Below are 12,121 nucleotides of genomic sequence, written 5' to 3' on the forward strand. Positions count from 1 at the left end.
ACATTTTGTTTGAATTGCTAATTCTACTACCCACATTTTATTGTACATTCTGTATACTGAATGGAGAAAATAGAACTCACTTGTAAAAGATCCGGCTGTTGTCTTTATCTTATCTGTATACATAAAAACAAAAGAAAAGTGAGATTCTTTCTATGTCAAATGGCTCTGTATCTGTTCAATCAAACACATTAAGAACATAAGAGCATAACATAAGAACAAAAGAAAAGCCATGCTGGATCAAACCAAGACCCATCAAGTCCAGCAGCTTGTTCACACAATGACCAATCAGGTGCTTCTAGGAAGTCCATCAACAAAACATTCAACATACCATTGATTATTTTAATTTGTTATGTGACAGTATAACACTAAAACCCATGAAATCCACAAAAATCTACAAATTAAAATCACAAGGACAGTTAGATAATTGATTGAAAAATGACATCAATTAAAATACAAAGTCAGTACATGTAATACTAACTTCCGTAAGTCCACAAAGCTTTTCTCTTACCAGAGAACTCTGTGGCAGTTGGCTGGTTGTTTCCTTTTCCTTTTCCCTCTCTCCTTTTACATGGCAGTGGTGGCAGCCTATATCTTTTTCCCTTACACATGGTAGTCTAGCCTTCCCCACTTCTTAGAAGCTTGAAACACAAGTTGATCTACTAAGAACTAAAAACACTAGGATGTATTTTTCTCAGAGTTCTTGGTACAAGTTGACTACATATCCCCATATACCTAGTACTAGGAATCCTAACCTAACCATACCCATTGCACAGGGGAGAAAAAAAATTGGACTAACAAAAACAGACACCTACCAACACTGGTGCTGCCAAGATAAAACAGAAAAAAGAAGGGAAATTGAGTGAAACTGCCACTGCTACCCCACCATAGAGTGGAAGTAGATTAAGAGACAGAGAGCTTCCAGAGCATCAGCAGGACTCAAAAGGTAAGGAAGTTTGGAAGCAAATGCCAGATAACTGGGAACTCTTTAAAAAAAGCATTCCTCTTGGATACTCTCTATCTTCATATTATTTGCCTGGCCTTTCTAATACAGTCAGTCCATGACATTTTGTTTTAACAGGAGCATAATCTACAATGAATGATACTTTTCTCTTCTATATATGCACTCTTATAGGACTGCCATTTTCCTGGTGACAGCAGACAATCTCCCACCTGCCCTTGTTCATTTTAGTCATTAAAAAAATTGGAGGGGGAAGAATGATAGTGTGGCTGGAAATACTTGTCTTTAACAGGCTCTTTACCATAGAGCTTGATCTTTATCATAGAGACCAGAGTAATTCTGAGAATATCATCTAAATGTGTAATCACAGAAAACAGCCTCTCTGCCTGGAAGTAATGTCACTTCTGGTTGATAGTCTAGGATTTTCCCCAATTTCTATGGTAGAGATTATAGAATTGGGAGAATTCCTAGAAGAAATGGAGGAAGTGACTTCAACATCAACTCATCCTTCCCAGGCACTGACCCATGGATGTAGGTAAGGGGGGGTTCTTGGGTTTGAACCCCCCCCATTCATGTCCGAAGCTCCGCCCCTCCGTTTGTGGGTTTTAAAAACATTTTAGTGTTTTTTCGGTTTTTTCCTTATCATTGGAGGGTTCATTGTCAAACATTCCATCCCTTAGCACTTTATCATTGGTAGCACACGTTGTGCTCCAAAGCAGAGGTACATCCTTCAAATACGACAGAAACCAATGGGCTTGGAAGACCATAACTCCATTGGAGATTGCATCGTTGGCCCTATTTTACAAAAAGCAGCATAAATGTCTTATTGGATATGTTCCTACTTGATCAGTTCCCTAAGAATATTCAATCCAATAAAAACATGGTCTGTTTATTATAAATTCCAGCCACTTACATTGCAGACGTTTACCATTCCTGGTAACTAGAACTATATACTGCATTAAAATTGAAGTTAAGGAATATATGTGGTAAAGAGAGTGAGATTTTTACAACACATTTATGTCAGAATTTATGCATAAAAATTGGACATTGCCATAAATATTGGATAGATATTCTCCATACTAATTTCTTAGCAAGTATTTCAGAAACTCAGATGTGGTATTTCATTTATTAGACAAATAAAAAATGCACCTTGCACTATATATTCACATATGCCCTTCTCTATTAACATTCTTCAAGTGATTGAAAGGAAAGAAAAATGTAACTGAAAGTACAAGAGAAACAGGCATTGTGCAGACATACCTTGACAGATGACACTGGCATCTTCATGATGACCGCAGTTATGTGAACGCCAAGGTAAGTGATTACACTGAAACAAGTAAGTTTCATTCCCTGCGCAGTGGACATTATCCAACATAATAGGTCCTGCACCTTGACCAAAATTGGCATATATAGGTGCTGATTGCGCCGATCCACATCCAAGCTGTTTGCACACAACCTGTGCATCTTTCATGTCCCAACCATCGTCACAGACTGTTCCCCACATGCCATCGTGGTAAATTTCAACGCGACCTTCGCATTTGTTGCGACCATTCATTAGTCTCAAGGAACCTTCCCTGGGAACTTTAACAAAAAGATTATATATACATATATATATACATGTGTGTGTGTGTGTCCATAGAGTGTAGGTCTATCCAAAGTTTTTCAATGGACTGTAGACCCATCTTCTGAGTGGCTAACATTCTCCTATTCATGTATGTGTTTACTTGAACACAGCTTCTCAAAAATTAAAAAAAATAGGAAAACTATGTGTTGCCAGAATTGGCAGAACGAGCTGAAAAGATACCCATAATTGGAGTCTGCAGATCAAACGTCCTGGGGCTACCTTCAGCAAATGGCTGCAGGTAGGGAAAATCCCTTCAGCAGCACAAAAAGTCAAGTGCAAGCTGAGTAGGAAACTGACTAGAGAGCTTGACAGTTGGGCAGGAAACATAAGATGCCTCAGCTTCTGAACTCTGCACAGCAGGTGGGGAGCATCTCACAGATGACTTGAAGGGAAACAGTTCTCCTTTTAGCATCTTCAAAATAAGACGGCTTGTGCTGAAATAAGGCATCTTGAGGATGTCTTGGGGGAAAAGTTGTGAGAAGTTTTTCCCCCAAGATGTCTTTTTTTGCATCCTCTGGACGTCTTATTTGTGCTGTGCAGAATGGACCATGGGCCTGTCCAATGATTCTGTTGGGGAAGTATCTTTGTATGCTCAGAGGCACATCTGCAGTTCAGTGTAAATTCATCAATAAGTGCAAGCTGAGTAGGAAATTATATGTACTTTTTAATCCTTATTTACTTGATAATTTCAAGAATAATTTGAAATAAAATTCTAAATTAAAGTTTTGAATACAACACTGAGTAAGGATACAAAGTTTTCACCCAATGCCCAAAATAAATAAACTTCTCATCTCCTTGTTCAGGAGACTGGAACTTATTAGAGTGATAATTAGAGGAAATGGTCATTCTCCACACAGTATTAGGGATTACTAGTTAATGAATTGCCTAAAGACTATCACAGACTTTTAGTTCTATGTAACTGGCTTTAAGTGTTGCCCTCTCACAGGCAGATTTTCTGACATGTCACAGTGCAATGGGTTTCTCATTGAAATGAAAGAAAAAGATGACTATGTTTCGTTTCCTTATAACTACATCTCTACCAAGGTGCATTGAATAAGATAACAATCTTCAGTAAATTCAGCCAACCAAAAAGGAATCAAACTTACCAGAATAAGGAGCATTTAAGGACTCTGTGACGAGAAAGGTATAAGAGATGGCAGAGAGAATACATTATTCAGCTCTAATTTCACCTACAATCTCAGAGATTTCCCTAAGTTAGCAGCTCTTCTGTAGGCATAGGTCCAGTGTGCAATTGCTTCAGTTTTTTGACATATATTTCCCAGCTATAATTTCCCCTGCAATCCAGTATAATATGGTGCATTGTCAGCAGTTCTTAAGTGGATGATTAATTGGAGTTGAGAACGAGCAGGGCATAATATTTTCATTATTGTGATTCATCACTAGTTCCATGATGTGAGCTATTTTGCAATACAGATGTGCACTGGATACAAGCAATGGAATATTTTTAAGGCTTCCTTAAAGTGCAGAATTGGCAGAATCCAAAGGTTTGCACTGGCAAATCAGGCTTTATTTGTATTACAAAAATTTTATTGGCTTCTTGCAGAATATTTCTTCTGTAACAAAAGACCCCCTTCACTGTCATCTTACTGAGAGAATATCATTTATTTTACAGTGAAAGAAAGAAATCCTTTTTCTGTAGTTTACTGCCATATTTTTGTGAGAAGGAAAAGAAGGGAAGTGACTCAGATATGTATTGTGACAATCATAATTTTACACTAAATGACAATGTACACTAAACAAATGCTCTCTAGCAAGTAGTACAAGATGGTCCTTACCAGAGGAACTGCTTTCTTCTGGGATGGCAGTGGTTAGTTTTTACAGAAAAGAAAGAAACAGAGGATAAGAGCAATACAAAGTTAAGAGTAAGTTTTGCTCCAATTAAAATGACATGTTTTTTGTACAGTATCACATACATTCAGCGAATTAAGGGAAGTATTGCAAACTCTTAAGGAGAAAATCCAGCAATAAGATAAATTGTAAGTTCAATTTTGGCACTTGCCAGTAGTATTCACTGATTATGTTTTCATTTCTATTTCTGATCAACCAAGTATCCAGTTTTGATATTTCAATAGTTGGTATGCAAAAGACAGAACTGGAATGAGAACAATACTGTATAGAATCAAGTTTTAGAAGGGCAGACTGGCCTCAATCATGAGCTTTGCTCTGACCTCAGTCTCCCCTCTCATGGCAAACTACAGCAGCTCCAACCAGGAGACACTCAGCTATAATATTCAGCTAGCTGAGAAATCTTTATGTCACAGGCACTTTAGCCTGCTTTCAGTTGGGATTTTAACAGCGCAATCTGGGCTGTGTGTGTGTGTGTGTGTGTGAATGGGTTATGGGAATTGCAGAGTTTGCCTACTATGCTTGTGTAAAGGACACCTACACTAGCAGAAAGAGTAAATATGCTGGTGCGCATATGCCACAGAGCTCTGCAGTGCCCAAACCCAGAAGGGCTTGCTACCCCAAAGCTATGCTGGCATAGGAGAGCATGCCCGGGTGGGTTGGGGACTTTAAATATCTTCCACTGGGGTTTCAGTCCTAGAATGTCACCCTCTTCACCCCATACTTATGCCACTGGGAAGTGTGTCTTTCCCAGTGGGGTTATTTGGGCAGCAGGAATACATTCTTTGTTGCCCTGCCATTGCAAGGAGGTCTCTTTTTCTTTTGCATGCTGCAAATGCAGTTAATCATATTGTGGGATGATCAGCATGGCTGCGAGGGTTTATCAATTTATGCCTGGGTAACTATGCATGTGTGGCAGCAAATTTATCAAATTTATCTCCCTGTGAAGGTGCAAAAGCAACCCGGATTGTTTCCATGTTCCAATAGCTGCCTGCACTGCATGGATGTGAATGGGAAACAGGACAACAGTGTTAGCCTTGCCCTTGACACCCCAATATATATTATTTCAGAATATTTTCCTGTTAAACTACATTGGCAGAAGCCATCTCTCATATTTTTGTGTGTGTAGCAGTGTGTCCACTTAGAAGCAGGCCACAGGCAAAAGGTCTGCTTTGCAAAATTAAATCAGTGAATGGGTTACTCCAAGCAACAGATTCTTGGAAGCCTCATTAACTATAGACATGATCTTGATTACCACACCTCACTGAATTACTGTGATGCAATAGATGCTGAAAACCTCCTTGGTATCTGATGCTACATTTCACTACACCTTTCAGAAAATGGCTCTGCAACAAATGGTTGCTGCCTTGCATTTCCTCAACCTATTGATACAATTTTCCTAAACCAATCAATCCCTTCCTAATCTGATGCCTCAGCCAAATTTGAATAACCTGAGTGGAGGCTCCAAAGAGTTACTCTGCATAAAGCCATTCTGTGCTTCCTGATTCAATCTAAGAGCGATTGACTCCATTGTCCCGGGGTTTAGAATAATAGATAGAGCTTTTGATTAGCTCAAGCCAGCAAGTCCAGCATGGAAATTCCAAATAAAATGAAACCTAAGCTTGAAGTTCCCACCAAACCAGCGATCCACCCTATAAAAGAGCCTACACACCTTAAACTCAGTGCTCAATACTGGCTTGCACCTCTCTTGGTCTAGTTAGGTTGAGACATGATATCGTCCTTTGCCTGGATTCAGATGCTGGTCATTTAAATCCTTGCCTTCTACAAGATCTTCTTCAGCTGAATTTAGGTAATGCATGATCCCCGCTTCCCCAACTCCCTGCGCTATCATCCAACCTATCTTCTCCTCCCTGTTTATATCCTAGGAACTGTGTGTATGTGCCTTGATTTCTTGCTGTATGATTGCTTGCAAACAAAATTTATATAAAAATATTTAAACTACAATCTGGTCTTTTGTGAATTTTCTGCAGATGTGTTTCAAGCCGTTTCTGGTATATATAGTCTAAAAAGATCCCCTCCCAACCTGCCTCTCTTATTGCCAAGCCGAGTAATTCCCTATTGCTCTATAAAAATATAGTTCATAACTGTTAAGCTGGGTAACAACAGGTTCCTTTATAATGATTGCAACCTGCTATACATTTGCTGTGCAGAATCCACCAAAGTGTGCATTTTAATGATGTAATTGTTAATTGGGTTGAGGAGAAAGGATTAGAGCCAGTAGAATTTGGGAAATATTTCACTTAAGAAACTACAAATACTTGTGAAGGTTTTGGATGTTTTTTTCAAAAAAGACAGTAATTACTAGACAGTGCAAAAAGAAAAGATGCCAGTAGGACTTCTTTCCTGGAATTGCTTGAAAAATCACAGGGCCTTTGTTGGCACTCACAGTGTGGAGTAGTGATTAGGAGTGGTGTACTCTAATCTAGAGAACTGGGTTTGATTCTCTACTCTTCCACATGAGTGGTGTACTGTAATCTGGTGAACCAGATTTGTTTGCCCATACCTACACATGAAGCCTGCTGTGTGATCTTGGACTAATCCAGATCTCTCAGATCTCTCTCAGCCCCACCTGTTGTGGGAGGAGGAAAGGTGTCTGTTGTGGGAGGAGAAAAGTAGTTTGTAATTCGCTTTGAGACTCCTTGAGAAAAGAGGAGTATACATCCAAATTTTTCTTATTATTATTCTTGAATATGTAATTGATAGCAAAGGAATGGTATACTAGAAAACATTACTGGCATTCCAAAGGTCAGGTAAAGACAACAATGAGAAAGTGCTTTCATTTCCCACTTCATCCAGGGTCTCAGCTCAGTTTCCACATGGGCAACATAATCTTTAAACCAGGCCTTAATTATAGCAAAAGATGCTCCTTACCAGACGAAGATGATTCTGAGGGAGTTGGGCTGGGTTCTTGGGGAAAAGAAAGGAAGAAGTGTGAGAACAATATTGCGATAAACAAATTCCTCTGCAATTAAATGTGATTTTGTTAGAAACCTTGACCAACTTATTGATAGGGCATATGTGTCAAGGTCAGTAAAGAAGAATTGTTTAGAATAAGAAAAAACACAAAGGGCAGAATGAGAGCAGTTACATGTTACGCCACATTGGCAAGTCCTAAACTTTAGCAGATGCATGTGAGGTACTTTTGCCTTCTTTCTTCTTCCAGGCAGCAGGGTTGGACAAGGATGGCCAATTTATGAGCTGTCAGAGGTTCTTTCAGAAGTGATTAATCAACCTCAAGCAATGTGCTGTCCATCCAGTCTTCATTAATCCCCCATCAGTATTGTTTCCAATTCAAACTGTTTAGAACCTTTAAAATTTTATACCCTGAGTTGATGGAACAAAGCTCAAATATTTATATCAAATTCATCTCTCCAAGATGTTCTGCTCAAGCTCACTTGTGCTTTTTTATATTTAAGTGATGCTCAACTTGCTCCATACATTCCACAGACTGTGGAAAGCAACAGGAATGTTGAAATCTCATTAGCTAGGCTTTATGAATGACTGTGGTCTGTTCTGCACAACTGAACTAAAGACATCCTGAGAACGCAAGTCCTGGGAAGGCACTTCACACAGCCTGTTCCCCAAGATGTCCATAATATGCCTTATTTCTGCTCAAGATAGCTTTAAAAATGTTCAAATGTTCCCCCTAAACCACCAGCAAAACATCTCCAGCCTGGCTGTGCAGAATACAGAGCTCAGAAGATGACTTATGTTTCCTGCCTGACCATTTTGGTCTCTGTTTCACCTTCAACTGGTGCCCGAAATTTTGTGAGCCACTGGAGGGATTCTCCCTATTGCCATTTGCTGAAGGTGGCCCCAGGACGTTTGCTCTGTGGGCTCCAATCCTGGATGGCTTTTCAGCCAGAAAAGCACACATAGTTGTACTCAGCGACTCCTGCCGAATCCAACAATATATAGTTTTCATTTTCATTTTCTTTGTTCTCAAAGAGCTATCTGCATAGCTGCAAATGCATATGTAAGAGAATCTGAGCTGCTCAGAAGACAGGTCTGCTGTCCATTGGAAAACATGGGGTTGACTGGCCATCTAACATCTGATTTCATTTTTTCTTACTGCACAGTAGAAAACACAGAATCGTCTAAAATATTTATGCACTTGTCAGCTATTTAACATAGTCAGCAGGAGATTGTCTTCCAAGCTGCTCAACTATACGAAAAGGCAGTTCCTAAGCAGAAAATATGCCTGATGTCCAAGGGAGCACCAAAGAGAACAAGGTCTGCTTGGACACCCCATAACTTCATGAGTAGTGCCTGTATCTCTCACCATCTGATAAGCTGTCCTATTAGTTGCACAGAGATGTTGCCATAGACTGAACGGAGGGCAGGAAATGAGGAAGACGTTAAAGGAAGACATTCATCCATCCATCCACCCACCCATCCAGAACACTTGTCAGGAAAAACAAAATGGTGGACTTCAGGCATGTGGCAATAACTGCTCCTTACCTTTATGTTCCCCTGTGGTTGATTCTGGCAAAAAGGAAGAAGTTGTGGTTGATTCTGGCAAAAAGGAAGAAGTTGTGGTTGATTCTGGCAAAAGGGAAGAAGGTGTGGTTGATTCTGGCAAAAAGGAAGAAGTTGTGGTTGATTCTGGCAAAAGGGAAGAAGGTGTGGTTGATTCTGGCAAAAAGGAAGAAGTTGTGGTTGATTCTGGCAAAAGGGAAGAAGTTGTGGTTGATTCTGGCAAAAAGGAAGAAGTTGTGGTTGATTCTGGCAAAAGGGAAGAAGTTGTGGTTGATTCTGGCAAAAAGGAAGAAGTTGTGGTTGATTCTGGCAAAAAGGAAGAAGTTGTGGTTGATTCTGGCAAAAAGGAAGAAGTTGTGGTTGATTCTGGCAAAAAGGAAGACGTTGTGGTTGATTCTGGCAAAAAGAAGGAAAGAAGCAATTTTCAGGTGAATATTACTATCAACTTTTAACACATGGCAAAAACTTCCAATTTCCATTCATTTGGTTGCTCTACTAGCTATGCTTGGCTTTTAGAGAACCCAATGAATCAGATAAACCCAATGAATCAGATAAAGTGTAGGAAAAAATCAACTTGTTTTCAACCTTTTAAAAAGATTTTGAATCATATTGTATATATTTTTTTACTCTTCAGCTGTTTAACATAGATGAAAATATTTGGTTGACCAAGCAGCACCAATTCATCAAAAGCACTCCATGGTCTGTTCCACACAGCTGAAACAAGATGTCCTGAGGAAAGTCATGTAGCATCACAACACTATAACATTATAACAATTTATGATTTAAAAAAACATGATGGTCTGGTGGAGGAAAGGGCTGTAAACTGGCAAGCAAGAAAAGAAACTACACAGAAAATGTCCCTGTGTATGCTCTGTTGCCACTGAATATGCTTTTTCATTTGCAGTAGCAATAATGGGATAATCTTGGCCTGTGGATTTTGCAATGGTATAGTGCAACAAGTGAGAAACCAGGCCAGATGGGCCAGACATTATTGCTTAGTAGCCTAGTTTCCTGTGGTCTTCTGCTGGATTGGGCTGAGTTGCATGGCGGTTGCCATGGGGATAGGCTATGCCTAGTTGCATGGTGGCTGACATCTCCAGGCTTAATTGCATGGTAGCCTCTGCTGGCTTGTACCCAGTTGTGTAATGGCTAGCATCACCAGACCTTTCCCAATTGTGTGACTAGTTAGTTTCTGGTGGCTGCCGTTGGACCCATCACTGGAGAATTCTCCAAAATCTGGGGTCATGACAGGGAAGGGAATGATACCCTTTCCAGGGCTATTTTTGGCCTTCATGGGCTCCCCTCATGAATTTACTTTGCAAAAATTAAGGCCTAGAACAGTGGTTCTCAACCTGTGGGTCGCAACCCCTTTGGGGATCGAACGGCCCTTTCACAAGGGTCGCCTAAGACCATCAGAAAACAGTCTTTTTATATTTTATATATACCAATTTTATGGTTGGGGGTCACCACAACATGAAGAACTATATTAAAGGGTCGTGGCATTAGGAAGGTTGAGAACCACTGGCCTAGAAGGTTCACCAATATTGTTGTAGTTGCCAAGCAAACCCCAAATAAGCCACTAAGAGCATTCTTTTCTTAAAGATATAGACATTGTTTCTGCTGTTTTGGAAAGTTTTAATGGCTCAATCAATTTGAAGATATTTCTAGAAATCAAAGATCTCCTTCAGGTTGGTCTACCGCCCTGGAAACTGACCAGAGAGCTTAACAGTCGAAGCCTGTGTTATCTGAATAAAAAATGAGAGGCAGCTTTTTGAAGATGTCCCCAGGATGTCTTGTTTGTGCTGTGCAGAATGCATCTATGTTTCACTTTTATTTCCCAAGCACTCTAACTTGATTTCTGTAGAAACCAATGTTATTTTAAATACACAGAGCAAGTGTATAGTGATTGTAAAAGGAATCTCAATGTCCCTCCACCACTATTTCCTCTTTCCCTTTCCTGTAAGACCCTATAGTGTCCCTACTTTTGAACAGGAAAAAAGGAAGAGATGAGAGAAACTTCTGTAGTCTAGAGATCAGTGTAATTCTGGGAGCTCTCCAGGCCTGGAGATTGACAGCGCTAGCTACTACTACCCTTACTGCTAGGCTGTCTGGAATATGTTTCAATATCAAGTACTAAAAAGTTCTGAATTATTTTGAATATGGTTTTATTCAGGCCTCTTTCATACAGAAAATGTACAATGGGCTGTAGTCGGGATAAAGAAAACCATCTTTCTGTTTTCTCGTTCACATGTATCGGTGCAGGCAGCGATTGGAGTCCATGGAAACAATCTGGGTTGCTGTCATGCCTTCACACGGAGAAGGGTCTATTTAAAAAAAATTACTTCCCACATGTGTAGCTGTGCAGGTATGCATGAATGAACCCTCACAGCTATGCCAATGTTCCAGGATACTATCATCTGTACCTGCAAAGCTATGCAGAAGCAAGCCACGAAATTCAAAAAAGGAAAATGGTGGCAAATGAAGTGCCTCCTGCCCAGCTGTTCACTTGTGAGTCACTGCAACCCAGGATTTTTCAAAAAGATTGTTTGTTTAGCGATTTTCAAAAAACATAGTTTGGGGGAAATAACATGGGGCAGATTGTTTTGGAGGTGGAGTCTGTGCAAAGATCCTCCCCAAAATGGTGTTTTTGGCATCCTACACCTATGTTTATTGGCGCATGGAGAAGGGGCCTCCAGGAACTTTTTTTTTAAAACTGCAAATTTCATACCACCAAGGAAAGCTGGCTTTGTTTTTACATATCATATTTCTGCAGTTTGTAGATTTGCAATTCAAATCTTGTACTCTAGAAATCCACAATGAAATTTACAGGATCATTTCACTGTTGAGAAAGCTTCTTTTCTAATCCCTTTATGTGTACTTCCAAGTTGATAACGAAAACTGTTTATTAATGACAAATTTAGCATATTTTCATTAAGCCAATTATGAATAGATTAATTGGTCCACAACCAACTACAACTCATATTTTACCTTGTGGTGAGAAAAAGTAATAAACAGTTAATGGATTTCCTGATTGACAGGGATAACTATAGAATACAATAGTCATTACATTACATTACAAATTGATTTGTAACTGTGATAGAAGGAAGACCAAGTAGTTCCAAAGAGTATTGGGGAGAGACAGGGGAAAGCATATTACATTTTTAAATGGACAG

The 12,121-nt window shown here is 39.6% G+C and overlaps 1 protein-coding gene across 50 annotated transcripts in view; it reads right to left on the reverse strand.

Annotated features, from left to right (window-relative positions):
• The window catches only part of LOC125437741 (deleted in malignant brain tumors 1 protein), a 45,089-nt gene that overhangs the window by 11,572 nt on the left and 21,396 nt on the right, over positions 1–12,121 (reverse strand). For 48 of the 50 annotated variants that reach the window (XM_048505656.1, XM_048505633.1, XM_048505679.1 and 45 more), the window contains 6 exons: positions 8,931–9,344; positions 7,341–7,376; positions 4,379–4,396; positions 3,689–3,712; positions 2,219–2,539; positions 81–113 (listed from right to left, as the gene is read on the reverse strand). In XM_048505656.1, the coding sequence (XP_048361613.1) occupies positions 81–113; positions 2,219–2,539; positions 3,689–3,712; positions 4,379–4,396; positions 7,341–7,376; positions 8,931–9,344 (846 nt within the window). The remainder of the gene's footprint in view (positions 1–80; positions 114–2,218; positions 2,540–3,688; positions 3,713–4,378; positions 4,397–7,340; positions 7,377–8,930; positions 9,345–12,121) is intronic. The other 2 variants (XM_048505647.1, XM_048505629.1) reach the window with 2 other exon arrangements.

Source organism: Sphaerodactylus townsendi, linkage group LG08 (genome assembly GCF_021028975.2).
Source record: "Sphaerodactylus townsendi isolate TG3544 linkage group LG08, MPM_Stown_v2.3, whole genome shotgun sequence".
Taxonomy (NCBI): Eukaryota; Metazoa; Chordata; class Lepidosauria; order Squamata; family Sphaerodactylidae; genus Sphaerodactylus; species Sphaerodactylus townsendi.